Raw genomic sequence first — 21,704 nt, forward strand, 5'->3', positions numbered from 1 at the left:
AATGAGAGAGAGAGTAAGTGTGTGTGTGTGTGTGAGAGAGAGTGAGAGGGTGAATGAGTGAGAGAGAGTAAGTGTGTGTGTGTGAGTTTGTGTGTGTGTGCGTGAGTGAATGAGTGAGAGAGTAAGTGTGTGTGTATGAGTGAGAGAGAGTGTGTGTGTGTGTGAGAGTTTGTGTGCGTGAGTGAAAGAGAGAGAGAGAGAGAGAGAGTGAGTGTGTGTGTGTGTGTGTGTGTGTGTGTGTGTGAGAGTTTGTGTGTGTGCGTGAGTGAGAGAGAGAGTGAGACTGAGAGAGTGTGTGTGCGTGAGTGAGAGAGAGAGAGAGAGAGAGAGAGTGAGTGTCTACAGAGAAGCCAACAGACTCGTCTGCTTTACTCTTGATTTGAAATGATTTTCACCGGGTTTTTTTTATTTTCTACTGAAACAGCAACGAGGAGAGAGAATGAGGACGCTTTGATCGGGACAGGAAATGATCTTAAAATCAGCTTTTAGTTCATGTTTTATTAAATGTTCTGCTGGTGACATCATCATTTTCATCTGAAAACTGCACCATGTGGCAATGTGTGTGTGTGTGTGTGTGTGTGTGTGTGTGTGTGTGTGTGTGTGTGTGTGTGTGTGTGTGTGTGTGTGTGTGTGTGTGTGTGTGGTGTGTGTGTGTGTGTGTGTGTGTGGTGTGTGTGTGTGTGTGTGTGTGTGTGTGGTGTGTGTGTGTGTGTGTGTGTGTGTGTGTGTGTGTGTGTGGTGTGTGTGTGTGTGTGTGTGTGTGTGTGTGTGTGTGTGTGTGTGTGTGTGTGTGTGTGTGTGTGTGTGTGTGTGTGTGTGTGTGTGTGTGTGTGTGTGTGTGTGTGTGTGTGTGTGTGTGTGTGTGTCCTTTAGAGCTGCAGACAGTAATATTGTTTGGGTTGTTAAATGTCAGAATGTAGTGATGTCTTCAAATGTCCAAAGAGATTCACTTTCAGATCAAAGAGAGTACGATACGGAGAGGAAAGCAGATTGTATTGTCTGAACGTTAAAATACTTTTATCGAGCACGAAAGATTACCAAAATAATTTATGATTTTTATTTTCAGCTTTTTTGAGATTCCTCGCTTCAGCTTCAGTAATTCTGAGATTTAAGTCTGACTTTTTTTCCACTTAAACAGATTTAAGTATTTTTTTAAAGCCCGAAATCCTAAAATCAATGGAGCATTCACAAGAGGAAGAGGATAGCTTGATTTAAATGATAAATATGATTTGTTTGGTTTTAATTCCCTTCTTTCCTGTTTAATCATGTCGTGATTAATCAGATGTATTTATTTAGTCCTGTTCTGCTGAACGAGGTCACTAAAGACAAAACATCCAAACTCAAAGAGAATCCCATCTAAAGTGCAGTTTGCTGTCCACATGCTTTTGGCCATATAGTGCATGTTTTCAATAGTTTGCCACTTGTGATGGAGACTCTGATGATGTGTGTGCGTGAGCTTTCATGTTGAAGGTCTGAGGACGTCAGCACAGAATGTTTGCCAAGAGATTCAATATATATTTTTTATTTTCCACTGTCGTCCTGAAGTGAAAACACATGATTTTATTTGAATGTTCAGTTGTTCTGATCCTGTGTCTGCATCATTAATGAGGGGGAAATATGACTTTGCATTAAAAACAACTCATTTTTAACGACTGTCTCTGACTTCCTGTTGATTCATTTTAATTCATGCATCCCACTTGATTTATTTTGTTTCTTTAAATACATTTCTGACATTTGAAATCCTCTGGAGCAGAGAGAGGAGCTGTGGGTTGTTGTTATTGATTAATGCATCAGTTGTTTGGCTTTTTAAATGTCAGAAACTGAAAATAAATGTCCATCAGTGTTTCTTAAAGGTGGGGTAGGTAATTTTGGAGAAACCAGCTGGAGTGCACGAGAATTTGAAAATACACAGCCGGAAAAAATCACTTCCTCACAGAGCCCCTCCTCCAACACACACGAACGCACACATGACCAATGAGGGCACCAGATAAGTGTGTGCACAGATGGAAGGCTGACAGGCAGGTAGGCCATCCAGTTATTTTAGCCGGGCCGGCTCAGATGATTGGTCGTGCTTTTTACAGAACTACAGCTTCCACAGATGATATTTATTAATGGATTTATTGTCAAAGCACTTCTGATATTCATTGCTATCGGGATGTTAAGAGCATTCCATGGAATATAACAAAAAGTGTTTCTCAAGCCGGTTTCTCAAACTTACCTACCCCACCTTTAAATCCCAATATCATGACATCAACTGAAATATAGTCAGATATTTTAAAGTAAGTAAAGAAATATTAACTTTTAAGGACTTTTCAGACTTATTTTTCCACAATATACTGACTCAAACTAAAACGTTTTTAAATGTAATATCCATAATAATAACTTATCTGTTGCTTTTTGTTTAAAATGTTAGTTATATCTGCAGTGTCTCCTCTATATCTTGGCTCTGGAGTACGGTGGCCCACAGGTACAAAGAAATATATGAAAGAACTCATTTACAAAAATGGCAGAAAAAAAGTCTGCTATTTGCCGAGATTAAATTCACAAAAGGAGGAGAGAAAAAGGTAAAGTTCTGGGTGAATGGTCAGTGTGAGAAGGGGTGTAGTTCTGCTAGCTGTCCACTAGGTGCTGCTAACTGACCCTCTGATGAAACACAGGTCAGGGTGAATGGTCAGTGTGAGAGGGGGTGTAGTTCTGCTAGCTGTCCACTAGATGCTGCTAACTGACCCTCTAATGAAACACATCAGGGTGAATGGTCAGTGTGAGAGGGGGTGTAGTTCTGCTAGCTGTCCACTAGGTGCTGCTAACTGACCCTCTAATGAAACACAGGTCAGGGTGAATGGTCAGTGTGAGAGGGGGTGTAGTTCTGCTAGCTGTCCACTAGATGCTGCTAACACCCTCTAATGAAACACAGGTCAGGGTGAATGGTCAGTGTGAGAGGGGGTGTAGTTCTGCTAGCTGTCCACTAGGTGCTGCTAACTCACCCTCTAATGAAACACAGGTCAGGGTGAATGGTCAGTGTGAGAGGGGGTGTAGTTCTGCTAGCTGTCCACTAGATGCTGCTAACTGACCCTCTAATGAAACACAGGTCAGGGTGAATGGTCAGTGTGAGAAGGGGTGTAGTTCTGCTAGCTGTCCACTAAGTGCTGCTAACTCACCCTCTAATGAAACACAGGTCAGGGTGAATGGTCAGTGTGAGAGGGGGTGTAGTTCTGCTAGCTGTCCACTAGATGCTGCTAACTCACCCTCTAATGAAACACAGGTCAGGGTGAATGGTCAGTGTGAGAGGGGGTGTAGTTCTGCTAGCTGTCCACTAGGTGCTGCTAACTCACCCTCTAATGAAACACAGGTCAGGGTGAATGGTCAGTGTGAGAGGGGGTGTAGTTCTGCTAGCTGTCCACTAGATGCTGCTAACTGACCCTCTAATGAAACACAGGTCAGGGTGAATGGTCAGTGTGAGAGGGGGTGTAGTTCTGCTAGCTGTCCGCTAGGTGCTGCTAACTGACCCTCTAATGAAACACAGGTCAGGGTGAATGGTCAGTGTGAGAGGGTGTAGTTCTGCTAGCTGTCCACTAGATGCTGCTAACTGACCCTCTAATGAAACACAGGTCAGGGTGAATGGTCAGTGTGAGAGGGGGTGTAGTTCTGCTAGCTGTCCACTAGATGCTGCTAACTGACCCTCTAATGAAACACAGGTCAGGGTGAATGGTCAGTGTGAGAGGGGGTGTAGTTCAGCTAGCTGTCCACTAGGTGCTGCTAACTGACCCTCTAATGAAACACAGGTCAGGGTGAATGGTCAGTGTGAGAGGGTGTAGTTCTGCTAGCTGTCCACTAGATGCTGCTAACTGACCCTCTAATGAAACACAGGTCAGGGTGAATGGTCAGTGTGAGAGGGGGTGTAGTTCTGCTAGCTGTCCACTAGGTGCTGCTAACTGACCCTCTAATGAAACACAGATCTGAAAAAATGAAGAACTTTACACAGAAAAAACTCTTAAATTGGCTTGAGATAAAGTCACACATTTAGGAGATTTTCATTCATAGATACAGCTGTAAATATCAAAATAAAAAGTGAGGTTTTCATAAATACAGCCACAAATTTACAAGACAAAATAAATGTTGCTTAAATAAAATTCACAAATGAATGAGTAAACTACCTAAAAACAATAGTGAGGTTTTGGTCAAGGAGCCAGTTCGCTCTCTTGCAAATTAACCTGTTAAGTCCTGAGCCTGTTTTTCAGGTCTCAGGCTCGAAAATGACATTCCCAGAACAAATGACCATATCTTCCCTTCTAAAAGGGTTAAATTAATAATCTTTTTTCTCAAAGTAATGATAAACCTGTGAGTTGGATGTAGAAAAGTCAGAATCAAAATAGATGTTTTTAATTTTAAAGAAAATTCAGATTGAACATAGTAAAAAACTGTAAATTATAGTGTCCGTCCAAAAATTCTTTTTTACTTATAGTGAAAACTACCCTTGGATGATGGTAAGGTAGACTAAAAGCTTTAGGAATCCAAAGTACAACATATAATAAGTACCCTGTATCAAGATTGATGCAAAACAAGAGACATTTGACCTTTTTAGAGAGATTTAGCAAAAATAAACCACTTCTGGGGTCATTTGGGTGGATTTTCCATATCTCTGGCCCCCCTTGCTCGATTTTGATGGTTGACACCTCTTTCTGACCGTTAGAGCCAATAGAATCGAAGGGGGAGTCCACCACACACACACGTTGTGAAGAGAAAAGGTGGGGGCTTTGCGCATGCAGTTTTGCATCAGAGTGAGCCTATCTCTCGCTCTGACATCTGGAAACGGAAAAGCAGTTTTATTTCTTATGGATTATGAGAAATCATTTCAAAGGGACACAGACACATTGGATTAACCTATGGATTAACTTCAGCAGCGTTTTTATCATTTTAATGCCATTGAAGACCACTTTGGAGAGACTACAGAGACAAGGTAAAAATGTTAGCATTTTTAGCTACCTAGCGTCACCTGTTTTGATGTCTGTTTTTGCTTATAACGTCGCCATTTCGTATAATTCAGTGAAAATGAGGGTACCCATAGATTCTGTGTCACCTCACGATGTGAAACGATGTCATGGATGTGGAGAAGAGATAAATATAAGGTTTTGTGAGTGATTTTCGGTGCAGTAATCTGTTAGCATTTTTCGCTCGTTGCTAATTCAGAGGCTCAGTGTTAGCATTGTGGGTTTTATTTCGAAAAATAAATAAAAATGATCAGTTAGATGAGTTTCTTCCCGTTACATGGATATAAAACATTCATTGTTTATTAACCTGTTACGCACCTTCCGCCCGGTACCGGGCGGATAAACGCGTCATTTGCAGGAAACAACGTCTAAGGAATCTTAATATTTAATAAAACTATGAATGTGTTATATCCATGTAACGGGAAGAAACTCAGCTAACTGATCTTTTTAATTTTTTTTTTCAAAAAAAACCCACAATGCTAGCACTCAGCCTCTGAATTAGCCACGAGCGAAAACATGGAACGTAATGCGGCACTTAAACTCACTAATAACTCCCTTATTACTTATCCTAGATGCACAACCAAACACTCTTTTTTGGTGTCCTGGAGACACTGAATCTAACGGTGCCCTCCTCAACACTCAGTGATAAACATTCGCGACGCTATAAACGAAAGCGTACATCATCACATGTGGAGCTAAGTAGCTAAACATGTAAATATGGCTTACCTTGGTCAAAAGTGGTCTTCAATGGCATTAAAACGATAAAAAAACGATGCTGCAGTTAATCCATAGGTTCATCCTATGTGTCTGTGCCTTCTTTGAAATTATTTCTGATAATCCATAAGCAATAAAACGGCTTTTTAATTTCCAAATTCCAGAAGGAGACATTCCTCCACTTTGCTTTCGATTTCCACACGCGAAGCGCCCACATTTTTTCTTTACAATGTGTGTGTATGTGAGCCTCCCCCTTCGATTCTATTGGCTCTAACGGTCACAAGGGTGTGTCAACCAACCAAATCGACCAAGGGGGGCCAGAGATAGGTCAAATCCACCCAAATGACTCCAGAAGTGGGGGTTTTTGGCTAAATCTCTCTAAAAAGGTCAAATTTCACTTGTTTTGCATCAATCTTGATACAGGGTACTTATTATATGTTGTACTTTGGATTCCTAAAGCTTTTAGTCTACTAACCCATCATCCAAGGGTAGTTTTCACTATCTGTAAAAAATAATTTTTGGACGGACACTATAATTTACAGTTTTTTACTATGTAAAATCTGAATTTTCTTTAAAATAAAAAACATTTATATTGATTCTGACACTTCTACATCCAACTCACAGGTTTATCATTACTTTGAGAACAAAGATTATTAATTTAACCCTTTTAGAAGGGAAGATATGGTCATTTGTTCTGGGAATGTCATTTTCGAGCCTGAGACCTGAAAAACAGGCTCAGGGCTTAACAGGTTAACAGGTTAACAAGAAATGTAGTGCCTTTACAAAGAAACACGTCTAAAGTTCCCTGAGATTAAATACAAAATATACACAAAACACCAGGAAATGCTGAGATAAAGTCACAGGAGAGAACAATCAAAATATAACAAAAGAAAAGTGAAGTTAAAGCTTAAATAAAGTCACAAATTGACAAGACATTTTGTGTATTTACAAAAAAATAAATATGAAATAAAAAAATATTGCAGAAATAAATATGAAATAAAAAAATATTGCAGAAATAAATCTGAAATGTTATGTTTATATTTTGAAAAGTCATTCTCCCTCTCGTTTCAGGTCGCTGTGCTCCCTGCCCCCATGCGTCTCCAGCGTTTGTGATTGTCTACCCTGCCCTGATTGTTTCCACCTGTGCCCCTTACCTTGTGTGTATATATTGTCCTAGTCTCCCCCTGTCCTGTGCCAGTTGGTCTTCTCCCATGACTTGACAAGCCAGCGTACCTTCTAGCCTGATCCACGTCCATTGTTTTGCTTCAGCTCCTTTTCATAGTTATTAGTTTTCCTCGAAAGAGGGATTTTGTGTTTTTCCATAGTTTAGTTACGTTGCCCTCTTGAGAGTGTTTTTTTGTTCTCTACTTTGTTACTGTGTTTATATCCAGTAATATACTTGATTTTTGAATCGTCTGAGTCTGAGTTGTGCATTTGGGTTCATGCCTCTGAGTTCGCCCCTTGACAGCTTGAGATCAAGTCACACATTTTGGAGATTTTCATTCATAGTGAAAAGGAATCTAACTTCGATACAACCAACGTTAATATCTAGGTCGGCTCCGATACCGAGCTCCGATGTTGATAAGGCTCCGGAAAACGTCCGTCCTACCTTTAGGACTAAACCCCCCAGAATCTACACGCAAGATCACCGTAATCTGCTTAGGGGGGCACTAACAGCGTGGCCTCTAACACCAGCTGCCCGTCGTATCACTTCTTTCAGGCACTAAAGCATCGGATGTCTGACCGCCAGGATAGCAACTGAGTGTGTAGTGTGTAGGTGTTGGTGGGCTGGTAGAACCGGTTTTATTAAGGTTTTCACAAAAATAGAGGATTACAAGAATCCAAAAAATAACTTAACAAAGATACAAAAGTTTTACAAGGACACAAGGTCAAAGTACAAAAGCAACATGTTCCCAATGAACCCCCTAGAGCGCTCTAAAAGAGCCCAAGCTCTCTCCCCTCCTCCCTCTCTGCATCAGGTGGTTTCCCCTTTCCTCTCTTTGAGGGAGAAGGAGGTCACAGGTTCAATTCTTACTTAATGAATCAATTAACAATGTAAAGTTAAAATTAAACAAATGAAGACTATATTAATGATATGCAATTTTAACAAAAGGGAATATGAACATTTTTATGAAAGCAGAACACATTTTCAATGTCATGTTTAGAATTGAGTTTTTCTTTCAACTTCAAAATGTAACAAATATGCAAACTTTATACTTTAATTTATTAACAGAAACAACCTTAACACAACTGTCACTATTGTCTCTAAGATGTGTTGCTCCTGGATGTTGGACCTAAAACCATCAAGTCTGTACACAGTTCACTCTCATCCTGTGTGCATTGTTGTCCTCAATCGTTGTAACCACTCTCAAGGTGTCAAGGTGTCAAAAACCACAACGCCTTCCTAGAATTGTGGTTGGAACTTTTATGCTTTGCTTGCACCTTCTAAAATGCATAATGTGCATAGGTCAAGAGTTCAGGATGTTCTGTCTGGTTTCACATGTCTGGTTTCACATGTCTGATAAGACATTATTGAAACATACATCCTTTCCATCAAACCAAATTATAGCCAATATAGCATTTTTGATCAATGGTAAGCTTAATAGAGGTAGGTGAGGTAAAGGTGAGGTCTGTCACGGCCACTTTAACAGCAGATCTGTCAACAATAGATACAGCTGTAAATATCAGCAGAAATGTTACTGAGGACAACATATACCTCATTCACAACAACGCAACTCCGGTTCAAGCTCCGTGCTAGAGCTTTTCAGGTTCAGAACCGGTTCTTCGGTTTAGCTCCGGCTCTTTTCACACCGCCCAGAGTCCGACTGGTGCTGCGTCATTGCGTCATCGTTTGCGTCATGGGGTAACCGTTTGCGTGCCTGCTTCATAAAGCCAAACCGCGCGGAAACCCCTCACAGCACACACCGACAACAACAACAATGGCCGATTGTGTTGAAGCGCTACTCGTTTTGGTTTTGCTCCCCTCCAGTTTCCTCTGTACCTCTTTGGAAGACCAGATTCCCAGTAGGGAGCTGGTCTCTTCAGTGGACCACTGCTGCTTGTTAAGTTTCTCCATCGTTCTGTACAAACTGGATAAAACGCGGGCTTTTTGTTGTTGTTCAGGAGTTGATCCCGCCCCTGCCCACGCCTCGACGTAAGCGTGACGTATGCGGTGCTTTTGCTCAAGCCGGACCATTTTTTGGTGCTTGAAACGAACCGGATTCCGGAGCTAAGAGGCTGCTCCGCTGCGGTGTGAACAGGAAAACCCGGTGCTTTTCAAGCTCCAGCTCCGAACCGGCCCTGAAACACCGTTGGTGTGAATGAGGTATCTGAGGACACAGCCTTCAAAATAAAAGAATCTCTGAGGACACAGCCTTCAAAATAAAAGCCTCTCTGATAAAAACACTTCCGACAGTAAAGACATAATCAGTGAGCCAGATTTAAAACACCAACCCTTAAACCCAGGACAGGAAGTGATCTCCTCCTACAGAGGACACAGAGACACTGAGGAGTCAGCTGACACTGACCAGAACCCAAACCCAGCATAGAGAGGATCAGTGAAGGTGGTTCTGAAGGTGTGGAGGTGGGTCAGTGTGTCAGAGGAGACTCTGTAGAAGGAGAGAGAGCCAGCAGGATGATCCAGATACACTGCTACTCTACAAGAGGAGGAGGAGGGGGAGGAGGAGGAGGAGGAGATGCGTATTGATGTGTTATTGTGCCTGACTGAGTAACCATAACCAGAGCACTCCAGACTCCAGGACTGATCATTGTATCCAAACCAACAGTCCTCTCCGTCTCCTTTCCTGCTGATTCCTCTGTAAGTCACTGCTATAAAAACCCCTCTTCTCCACTCGACCTCCCAGTAACAGCGACCAGTCAGAGCTTCTCTGCACATCAGCTGTTTCCAGTAGTCAAACCTCTCTGGATGATCAGGATATGGCTGCTTCTCTCCTCTCACACATGTCACCGTCCTGTTGTTGTCAGACAGTTTGAGGTTTCTCCATGCTGTGTTTGAGTCCAGGGTGAGTTCACAGGAATCTGATGAGAGACACAGACAGCAGTTTATCACCAGACTCACCGAGGGCCGGTTCTGACCAAGTTTAATATTCTTATTTTATTGTTGTTGTTCATTTATATCTTATTTTACCTAGTTAACATTTATTTATGCATATTTTATATCAGAGCTACCAGCAAAGCAAAGATCTGCTAAAAACCGGCCCTGGACCCACCTGAAGGCTTTACTCTCTGTTAGTGATCCTTTCTATAATAGCGCTATATAAGTGTCATGTATTATTATTATTATTATTATAGAGTTTAAAGGCGATGCATGCCAGTCATGTTTTAATGAATAAATAGCACCTCCATCATCTTTGTCTTTAGAGAGAAGCTGACTGATCCACACTTACACTTCCTCAGACCTGGTTTTAACCTCTGCTCTCCACCATGGTCCAGCCTGGAGGAAGAAACACAGTCAGGATGATGTTTTTTACAAAGTGAGTCCACTTCTCACAGGTTGGAGTAAATTGACCAATGTATGATTGACAGATGCTGTTATCTTTCCCATATTATAAATATCCATTGAGATGTCCATCCATCCATCTTTTATAATAGTTTTCCACATTTTAAGAGAACATTTCACCCATGGATTTTCAATAATGTTTATGAAATTGTGTAGGTTATTGTCAGCTATAATTGCCTGTATGGGAGTACACCTTCTGTTCTATATGTTTCCATTGAGCATCATATGCTGGGTTACTCCAGCATATCATTGTTCTTATTTGTGTTGTGAAACAATAATCTCTGAGAGAGGGTAAACCCCATCCCCCTTCTTCTTTGGCCAGTTGTAAAGTTTTGAGACGAACCCTCGGTCTTTTACCTTGATAAAATGTTTTCCCATTCATAAATCATTTTAATCGATTCAATTCTTGAAGAAATATTAAAGAAAGGAATTAGGTTCCATCTTGCTATATCTTCCTTAAAGGACACCTATCATGCTATATTTGAACAATATATTGTAGGGCCATACCTATATAAAGTATATAAATATAGGTATTTTTTCAAAATACCAAACATCCTGCATTTTAGCCAGCCTCATTTCGCTCCATTTGCTCTTTCCAGCACTATTTTTGCAGGGGGCGGATTCTGTGAGCTGCAGCTGACCACGCCCCCCTGCAGGAGAGGGGAGCGTGCTCTGAACAGCTGCTGGGCTGTCAGAAGAGGGGGGAGATCTCCGTCCTCCGTGTTTTATTATATTATTATATAGAGTCGTTATTCATTTGTTTTAAAGCTCAATAAATAACAAAGAAGACCTTTGACCGGCACTTTTCTAATTTTGTCTGGAAGATTTCAACTTTAACGGACATCTTGACCGGCGAAAAAACTGAAACTCTGCCGCACGGTCCCCTCGTTCCTTGGAAGAGGCGGAGAGGTGGGTGTTTGTCATCTGCTGGTGGACTAACCGGAGAGAATTACAGTGCTTGCCTCGACGGGGAGGGATTGCATTGAATTAAAGCAGCGGGAGCAAACGCTTGCCTCGGGGAGGGAGAAAAAAAGCCACATCGGAGAATAAACAGAAGGGTAACCATGGTAACCATGCGCGGGAAGTCTTCTTCGCTGCTTTTGTGGCAGACTACAGCGCCACTTACAGGCCTGGCATATGTACTACAGCGTCTCCAGCGCTTTCGAGCGGCAATGGCCGGCTGTGGCCCAACCCCACATTCCCCTGATAGGTGGAGAGTTGGCCCAATAGCCGTAGCGCCACCGTCCTGACGTCAGGACAGTGTTCAAATCTGGATCAGTTTTTATCAGATCCGTTGCAGCCCCTTTTTTAGAGATTTGGGTATGGAGGAAAATAGAGAGGGTTGTGTTTTCTGACACTTGGTGAGTTCCCTGGAACACCGGGGACACATATTCATGTAGAAAAGATGTACAAAAGTGCATTTTGCATGACAGGTCCCCTTTAATTACTTGCTGTACAGGTAGGAAATTGCATTCGAATAATTTTGAAAGATCTTTAGGGATGTTAATGCCCAAATACTTGATGGATTTTGTGTGCCATATCAATGGGTATTTATTCCTAATGTCTTCAGGTGGATGGGACTTGTCTCCTGAAGGAAGTTTCTCCCTGATATTCCTCCCTCGCTCCTCTCCTCCCACCGTCTCCCAGGCGGACAGCTGCTCAGCCTCTCTCTCGGTGTGATCACGGTGACGGCAGTCCTCTGTCCTTCACGTCTCAGGATGCTTCCACAGCAGTCTGGTACAGCCTCGCCCCGTCCTCCTAAAATACTCGTAGTTTAGCAGGGAAAGGGGTCTGGAAGTGAATATTTCTCTGCCTTAGCACTCGCTTTGCCTCGGAGTAGTCTTTACGTTTTTGCAAAATAGCTGGTGGGTAATCTTGGTCGAAATATATCTGTCTCCCGTTCAAAAAAACTTGTTTTTCCCATGGCTTGCGTATAATATCGTCTTTAGTTGAGTATCGGAGTAACTTGATAATTATTGGCCGCGGCTTGTCCTTGTCACGATCTTGGTGTTATGTCACGGTCACTGGTAAGCCTCAGCCCCCTTGTTAGTTTCCCCCTTTGGATATAGCCCTGTGTGACTGTTTTTAAATTGTATTTTTACTATTGTACAAAACAAACTGTTCTATTTTTGATAATTGAAACATGTCTCTTGTTCCATGAGTAACCGAACCTGTGTGTTCTAGTGATTTAAAACTTGTTATATTTCCCTGGGTGAAATTCCCGGGGTGGCGTCTGTCTGTCCATACCTGAGAGTGTCCAGTGTCCAGAGTGGATCCTCACGTCCAGCAGACAGCAGCTTCTCTCCTGAGTCTCCTGGATGATTGTAGCTCAGGTCCAGCTCTCTCAGATGGGAGGGGTTGGAGCTCAGAGCTGAAGCCAGAGAAACACAGCCTTCCTCTGTGACCATACAGCCTGAGAGACTGAAACCAGGGAATACAGTAAACTCAGTGTTTTGAAAAGCAGCAGGAAAATCATACAGAGGTTGATGAACTTTATTACCTTGAACCAGAATCTGGGTTAAAAGGATTCAAAGTTAAACTGCTTAAAAATAAAATCCTGACCTGAGAGTCTCCAGTTCACAGTGAGGACTCTCCAGTCCAGCACACAGCCGCTTCACTCCTGAATCCGGCAGGTCGTTGTTACTCAGGTCCAGCTCTCTCAGACTAGAGGACTGGGAGCTGAGGACTGAGGACAGAGCTTCACAGCTTCTCTCTGACAGGTTACAGCCACTCAGCCTGGGGAAGGATTAGCATTGAACACAATTTATTTTATTTATCATTTAAAAAAACTGATCAATGTTGTTTGTATCTCCACTTACAGAGCTTTCCTGGAGGCTTTGACCACTGGCAGCAGCCTCAGAAGAGCTTCCTCTGAAGCAGAGTATTTCTTCAGGTCAAAGACGTCCAGATGTTTTCCTGATGACAGTAAGATGAAGACCAGAGCTGACCACTGAGCAGGAGACAGTTTATCTGTAGAGAGACTTCCTGAACTCAGGGACTGTTGGATATGCTCCTCTAGAGAACCATCATTCAGTTCATTCAGACAGTGGAACAGGTTGATGCTTCTCTCCGGAGACGGGTTCTTTCTTATCTTCTTCTTGATGTACTCAACTGTTTTCTGGTTGATCTCTGAGTTACTTCCTGTTTCTGTCAGCAGGCCATGTAGGAGTTTCTGATTGGTCTGCAGTGAAAGACCCAGGAGGAAACGAAGGAACAAGTCCAGGTGTCCGTTTGGACTCTGTAAGGCCTTTTCCACAGCTCTCCGGTAGAGATGTTTGAGTTGAGGCTTGTCTCTGAAGACTTTAGGCAGCCAGGAGGTTGTTGGTTCTTCTGCCAGCAGGTTGACTCCAGAGTTGATGAAGGTCAGATGGACATGAAGAGCAGCCAGAAACTCCTGAATGCTCAGATGGACGAAGCAGAACACCGTGTCCTTGTACAGTCCGCTCTCCTCTCTAAAGACCTGTGTGAACACTCCTGAGTACACTGAGGCTTCTGTGATATTGATGTCACACTCTGTCAGGTCGGACTCATAGAAGATCAGGTTGCCTTTCTGCAGCTGCTCAAAGGCCAGTTTTCCCAGAGCCTCCATCATCTTCCTGGTCTCTGGACTCCAGTGTGGATCTGTCTCCCTTTTTCCATGATACTTGACGTTCCTCACTTTGGACTGAATCACCAGGAAGTGAATGTACATCTCAGTCAGGGTCTTGGGCAGCTCTCCTCCCTCTCTGGTTTTCAACACTTTCTCCAGAACTATAGCAGTGATCCAGCAGAAGATTGGGATGTGGCACATGATGTGGAGGCTTCGTGAGGTCTTGATGTGGGAGATGATGGTGCCGGCCTGATCCTGATCTCTGAATCTCTTCCTGAAGTACTCCTCCTTCTGTGGGTCAGTGAACCCTCGGACCTCTGTCACCATGTACGCACACTCAGGAGGGATCTGATTGGCTGCTGCAGGTCGTGTGGTTATCCAGATGCGAGCGGAGGGAAGCAGCTTCCCCCTGATGAGGTTTGTCAGCAGCACATCCACTGAGGTGGACTCTGTGACATCAGTCAGGATGTCAGTGTTGGGGAAGTCCAGAGGAAGTCGACACTCATCCAGACCGTCAAAGATGAACACAACCGGGAACTGATCAAACCTGCAGATTCCTGCGTCTCTGGTTTCAGAGAAGAAGTGATGAACAAGTTCCACCAAGCTGTAATTTTTCTTCAGCCTATTCAGCTCTCTGAAAGGTAATAGAAATGTGAACTGGATGTCCTGGTTGGCTTTGCCTTCAGCCCAGTCCAGAGTGAACTTCTGTGTTAAGACTGTTTTCCCGATGCCAGCCACTCCCTTTGTCATCACTCTGATGGGTGCATCTCTTCCAGGTGAGGCTTTAAAGAGTTCTTCTTGTCTGATGGTTGTTTCTGGTCTGTCTGGTTTCCTGGATGCTGTTTCAATCTGTCTGACCTCATGTTCTTCAGCTGTAGTTTCTCCCATGGTGATGTAGATCTCCGTGTAGATTTCATTTAGAGGTCTTGAATTACCCGTTTCTATGATTTTCTCAATTTTTTTCTTCAGGTTGAATTTAAGGTTCCCTTGGCACTGAGTGAGAATCTCTGAATGAAGAAAAAAAATAATCCCTCAATTGAGACAATGATACTTTCCACATAAAATAACCATCACAAGTTTGGTTCCTAATTTTACAAATGTTTGACAAGACGGTAGATTATTTTCCTTTGATCAAGACGCCCTATCTTGTTGCTTTCCAAAAATGTTTTCGAAACCAGAATGAACAATCTGTTGTCCCCAGAGAACCATGGCCCTACACCTGACCGACTCTTATTCCTGCTGCTGGAAGACGAGGCACGACCCTGGCAGATCGACCTCTGAGGATGTGGACTCAGCTCTCACTCCAGTTATACAGGAAGTGGATTGCTCTTAGTAATTGTCCCAATACTGCATAATCCTGCAATAGCCTACTATCAACAAGACACCCTGGGGGTCACAGTAATAATCTTTCCCTTCATCCATAAGACAGGGTGGATGGAAAACTCTATTGACCCCTCCTAGCACATGTGGAGCCCCAGCCTAACTACTGAACGTATCCCCAGCTGGTGCCCTGACCCAGAGACTGCAAGAGAGCAAGTTACTCTGAACTGTTGGTCGACTTAACAGTTTCAGACGATTATAGAACAATATCAGTCTTTACACATCATAACAATTGAACAGTTTTAAAGTTTCTCTTTCTTTCCCTCTTATATTGCAGTCCCTCACTCACTTCTTTTTAATTCAGTGCGAGAATTGAGCTTGAGCTTGTCCTGCCAGGAGTTTAGATCTGGGCTGAAATGGTGTCAGGGCCATTCTCATACACACATGCAGGTGCTCATTGGTTAGCCTCGGTTAGCCTGCCCTGGAACGATATTTAGTTTTAATTTTGATCCTGGTGGACTGATCATTTCGGGCTCTGAGACTGCTTATTTTTTGTGACCTCAGTTCTGACTTGAGAGGGAATGTTTGGTCAAACACTTTGTGTTTTGTCTCATAGTGGCGTTTTGGCACTTTTAATCAGGGTTGGGAGGGTTACTTTGTAAATGTAATCGGTTACTGAATACTGAATACATGGCTCTGAAAGTAATCCGAATACAGTTACAGTTACGTGTCTTAAAAAACGTATTCAGATTACTTTTAGAATACTTTTGGAATACTTTATTTTTCCATAACAGATGGGTATGTTTTGGTGAACAGGAGACACTTATTTGACTGTTTTAATGGCTTATCAAGAGCACAACTCAAACACAACATCTTGGTGTCATTCTGGACAGCTCCCTCTCATCTGCACCCCACATAAAAAACATCACCCGGACTGCATTCTTTGTACTCTCTTAAACCTTTCCTTAGAATATGTTATGAATTGTCAGGTGTCCTTGGGTGCTTTGAAAGGCGCCCCTAAATAGAATGAATTATCATTATTATTTATTATCTGAAACGACGTAATAACTTTTAAAACTGTTTCCAGTCACTTGCCCCATGCATTCAGCAGCAGCAGGCCATTCACTTTGATTTGATCCCGTTATGAAATGTCATCATTTCGACAATAAAGAAATGCTACATAAACGTTATCTTGCACATTTTATCGAACCATCTCCGTTTCTAACTTTCAATATATTTTAAAAGAGATCTCTCTCTCTGATCTGCGTGCGGGGCCTCACAGACACGCTGCATCTCTCTCTCGCTCACAGACACGCTGCAGCGCTGTGCAGTGTGCACACAGTTCTGCTGGTAATGACTATTACATTTTATGAGGAAACTTTTCCACCAATAATTCCCATAAGTATTCCAAAATGTATTCACTTCAGGTTTACGAAAGTAACTGTAATCAGATCACTCGTTTTTCAAATATAACGCGAGCTGAATACAGTTACTTGATTTTTGTATTCTGCTTGAGCGCCACGGTCAATGAACAAATGAGACACACTGGCTCTGTGCTCCCAGTGGGCAGGATGAACATGAATGAGTCCGTCCACTCAGGGTTAAAAGCTCTGTTCTCACTTTCCTCTTCTTGGAGAGCGCCATGTGTCATTATTTGTCTCTCCCTGTCTGCCGCTAACACGCCTGTTCACTCTCCTCTCCGCTTCTCTGCCTGTATCGCTAATTATTCTCTTTACTCACTTTCCTCTCCGCTTCTCTCTGCCGCTCTCTCATCTCTTCTTCTGTGTTTCTCTCCCTGTATCGTTCACTCGTCTCTTCTTCTGTGTTTCTCTCCCTGTATCGCTCACTCGTCTCTTTCGCCCCGTCGGCAGCGGTTAAAATAGAATCGCCCCGTCAAAATTGAAATCCCCTATTAATGTATTGATTATAGGTCCGTGTCCGTATAGGTCGGCGTCTGGGTCCGGATCCGGACCGCGGTCCGCCTGTTGCCGACCCCTGCTCAATGCATTCAAACTTTATGGTCAATATTTTTATTGATTTTATGCATTCAAACTTGAATCAAAGCTTCACGCAGCGTTGAACGGGCCCTCACCCCCCCTGCACTCGTTGGCGTGCGCACCAGTCACCTTTACTATATTTTCCACTCTAAAAAGGCGTTGCTAGGACTTAGTCTGGGCATTGATGCTTGGGTAGCCTCAGGACTGGACCCTCATGTAAGATTTGGAGCAGTTTAGACAATGTTTAGCTGACGAATGTAAATTGTAAAAAATGGTTTGTTCTCTTTTGACCTACAAACTTGTCGTTTGAGCTACAGACTATTAATTTGCGATTTAGAGTTACATTTGAAATGGGGTTATTCCCTCTGAATACTTCTTTATTTCCGACCTACCCTCTAGGAAGAGTTCGTATTTGTTTGCTTTTGCCCGTTTCTAATGCTATTCAACAGAAATGTACACATTTTCTGAACGTTCTATTAAAGGTCATGAGTTGTGATGTGTGTACGCAGTTTAGCGTTTGTAGCTTATTCTAGATCAGGGGTCGGAAACCCTAGGCACCCTACCGTAACCAGTGGCACTCTAGGAATAAGTGGAATAAGTGTGCAAAATATTTAAATTATATTTTTGGATCCTGAACAAGACCGCCGCCAGAGCGCGTCTCACCGTTACCTGCAGAAGGAAGTCATGCACGCAACTCAGCGCAGAAGGCTAACTTCTAGGCCCTGCTAGCTTTTACTCCAGTCGACTTTCTGCTGCTTTCCTCTGTGGTGAAACGATCAGGGGTGTAGTGCTGCCGGAGCGCACCGGAACGCCGCTCTGGCACTTCACAAATTGCTATACACATTCTGCAGTTTTTGCGTGGCTGTGTCTTTAGGCAGTGGCGATCTGCCCATCTGTCATCAAAAATAATATGCTACAGTGCAGTACAACTATTTGTGTGTCATTCAAGCTTGGCATTGTGTGTGAGTGAGCAAACGAGCAAGAGAGAGAGAGAGAGAGAGAGAGAGAGAGAGAGAGAGAGAGAGAGAGAGAGAGAGAGAGAGAGAGAGAGAGAGAGAGCGAGAGAGAGCGAGAGAGAGAAAGCATGCACCGGTACCAGGGATTGTTGTTATTAGCATCTGGTTAGCTAGCTATGCTAAAGGATATAAGGAGCTTTTTCTACAACCAGGTGGAAGAGAGCTCTCTCCTGACAGACTGAGAGGCTCAAATAACCTCAGCTCAGTGAGGTAAAGGCACACCTTTATATGATCATTATAGTTATCAAAAAATAAGAGAATAAATGAAAAACAGATATGAAATCAGAGTTCCCGTTAGCCGGTAATTACCGGACTATGACCGGTAAAATATGCTGAAGACCGGCAAATCTAAATCTCTCCGGTCAAAATGTCCGGTCAAAATAATTTCCCCTTAGCGCAAAATCAGTTGCGCCACTTATGTGACAGACAAGAAGAGTATGTGACAGACAAAAATAGTCAATTCTAATGTCTAACATTTAATGTGGAGAAAGAGATGTCCTGCATGGGTTGATTGTGCGTTGATCTGTTGGTAATGCCTCTGGGTTCCGGTGGGCATGTAAACAAATGCATAATGCTGCGCTATACTTTGTGGCCTCACCCCGTTGCATAGCGACGCTTATTGTTTAGGTGTCTTTTAATAAGCAGGTAGTCATATCATTAGCTAGAACTAGCTAGATCTGATCGATATGGACATAAACGCGAGTGAAGTCTAATCTGACGGGAGAGAGAGATCAGCTGCTGCTGACGAGTCGACACGCAGCTCTGCATGATCACCTGCAGCGGTGAGCGGAGCAACACACACTTCAGGTTAGAACATCACACGTAGCTATTTTAATTCTCAAACTACCTAAACTAGTTATAGATACCTTTAGTTTTTCTGTCGGGTCACTCATTATTGGATTCGCGAGCTGCATGATACTGGCGGGCTGTCAGTAGAGGGGGAGGGCGCTCCGTTTATTATTCCCGTGTTATTGTAAGTTACTGTACACTTTTGAATAGTTAATTAATCTACTATAATTAGTTTGTTTAATATCGAATCATATCAATTTGTTTTAAAGCTCAATAAATAACAAAGAAGACCTTTGACCGGCACTTTTCTACTTTTGTCCGGAAGATTTAAACTGTAACGGACATTTTGACCGGCAAATAATTATTCTAATGGGAACTCTGTATGAAATACTATATAACAGTAAAACAAGAATAGTTTAAAAGTGGAGTGATTTATAAAATATCCATAAAGAAAAATAAAATCTGTTTACAGTTCTGTTTTATATGGGTGTTGAGAGATGTATCCATAGATCTCTTAATTTTGCTTTCAAAGTGCACCAGATTGATGCTTTAACCTCTTAAGCCCTGAGCCTGTTTTTCAGGTCTCAGGCTCGAAAATGACATTCCCAGAACAAATGACCATATCTTCCCTTCTAAAAGGGTTAAATTAATAATCTTTTTTCTCAAAGTAATGATAAACCTGTGAGTTGGATGTAGAAAAGTCAGAATCAATATAGATGTTTTTTATTTTAAAGAAAATTCAGATTTTACATAGTAAAAAACTGTAAATTATAGTGTCCGTCCAAAAATTATTTTTGACTTATAGTGAAAACCAGTGGCGTTTTCTCCCGGAGGCCAAGGGAAGCCAGGCTTCCCCTGTTTTTTCAGATTGTAGTTATAATTTAAATAAATAAATAAAAACACTTTGTTTTGTTTCGATAATTCTCCTTTGCTGTGTGTTGCTGCCGGCCCGTCTCTCCCCCACTCTCATTGAGTATTTATTACAAAGAGTGAAACAAACAGCGCCCCTCTAGATGTTATGGTGAAACAGTAGATTGCATTCACTGTTGCGAGAGGAGGCCAGTCAGATCGGGCTTCCCTTGGTGAAAAAAAATTGAGGGATTGACCAATCAGATGAGGCCCACGTGATGCCCCTGCCAACCTGTGATTGGCCAGGGCCATGCCAAGGGAAGCCAGCCGCCTCTGGCTTCCCTTCAGAGGCAGCTGGTGGCTGGCGATTTGATTGGACACTGCCATCCAATCGATCACCTGAATAGATGAGATTGTTTCTATTTTTTAGTTACTTTTGGACTACGGACTGAGCCAATTACAGAGACGAGGACTGTTGCTGCACTTGCCGTGTGTTAGAAAGGGAAGGGAAGAGAAGGTGGACTATCACATGCAAATGTTTCTGTACATAATTGTTTTTGAATTCATGTGTTTCATACACGCCTACTGATAACGTAAAACTTTAAAGGTCTCCTGATTTACTTTGTGAATGAATGCTTCTTTTTTATTCATTACCGAATCTGCATTGAGCGGCTGGTATTGCATTTGGGGGGGGGGGGGGGTTGTGTCTGCATAAATTAATAAGAAAATGCTTAAATTAATAAGACGAGAGAGTTTCGGCTGGAGAGTGCGTGCGGACCTGTCGGTTAGATAACAGGCGTGTGCAAGTCCTGCATCTGTGTGATACAAATATGTGTAAAATGATACCGGGCGCTGTAATCACTAATCTGGTTACGTTATTGACCACCCCCCCCCCCCCCCCCAACCCAAAAAAATGGGCTTCCCCTAAATTTTTCCCCACGCCACGCTACTGGTGAAAACTACCCTTGGATGATGGGTTGGTAGACTAAAAGCTTTAGGAATCCAAAGTACAACATATAATAAGTACCCTGTATCAAGATTGATGCAAAACAAGTGACATTTTACCTTTTTAGAGAGATTTAGCCAAAAAACCCCACTTCTGGGGTCATTTGGGTGGATTTGACCTATCTCTGGCCCCCCTTGCTCGATTTTGATGAATGAAATTTCTTTATAACCGCTAGAGCCAATGGAATCGAGGGAAAGTTATATACACACCAACACGTTCACAAATAAGGAGTGAGAATGACGCGTTACCAAAACCGGAAGCTGCATACACTCTGGTGGCTACCATTAGCAGCTAACTTTTCCGCTCCGATTTTTACATAAAAAATGGAATTATGGATTATAAATAATTTTTTCAAAGGCACAGGTACATTATCAACCTATGGATCAACAGTTGTAGACTTTTTTTTTTTCATTTTAATTCCATTGAACACGTCTTTTGACCTAATTGACAGCTACGGTGAGACGATCTGCCGTAAAAGCTCCGTAAAGGTACGTGTTGTGATGTCTGTGTTTGCTTCCCCTGTCGCAAGTTCGGATCGCTCAATGATGATACTATAGCTAAATAATCAGTGGAGTCTCAGCTTTAATCCGCTATATTGTATGTGCAGCTACGATAAGTAATAAGGGTATTTTTATCTTGAATTGTGTGCCGCAGTGCGTTAGAATCTTTTCGCTCAGGGGTCATTTAGACCCTTCTTATGAGACTTGTGTTTTGTTTTGGCAAAAATGGTTCATATCTTCAGTTAGCTGAGATTCTTCCCGTTAATCTGGTGCTACACATTAATAGTTTCATAAATGTTAAGAAGCCCTGAGACATTATCTCGAAAAAAAAACGGTGGGAGGGGTCCAATGGGGGGACCGCCGTGCTTAAGAGGTTAACAAAAAAAAAGCCTGCCTGTTGTGTGATAAATCGGATGT

At 42.6% G+C, this 21,704-nt stretch overlaps 1 protein-coding gene across 1 annotated transcript in view; it reads right to left on the reverse strand.

Annotated features, from left to right (window-relative positions):
* Window positions 1-9,028: 9,028 nt before the first annotated feature.
* Window positions 9,029-21,704, reverse strand: part of LOC117496415 (NLR family CARD domain-containing protein 3-like) — a 49,698-nt gene continuing 37,022 nt past the window's right edge. Inside the window, exons 2-6 of the mRNA XM_034148077.1 lie at window positions 13,041-14,817; window positions 12,784-12,957; window positions 12,469-12,642; window positions 10,109-10,155; window positions 9,029-9,740 (exon numbers count right to left, since the gene is read on the reverse strand). Coding sequence (XP_034003968.1) covers window positions 9,187-9,740; window positions 10,109-10,155; window positions 12,469-12,642; window positions 12,784-12,957; window positions 13,041-14,698 — 2,607 coding nt within the window. The 5' untranslated portion in view covers window positions 14,699-14,817 and the 3' untranslated portion in view covers window positions 9,029-9,186. The remainder of the gene's footprint in view (window positions 9,741-10,108; window positions 10,156-12,468; window positions 12,643-12,783; window positions 12,958-13,040; window positions 14,818-21,704) is intronic.

This window comes from Trematomus bernacchii, unplaced genomic scaffold, assembly GCF_902827165.1.
Source record: "Trematomus bernacchii unplaced genomic scaffold, fTreBer1.1, whole genome shotgun sequence".
Lineage (NCBI taxonomy): Eukaryota > Metazoa > Chordata > Actinopteri > Perciformes > Nototheniidae > Trematomus > Trematomus bernacchii.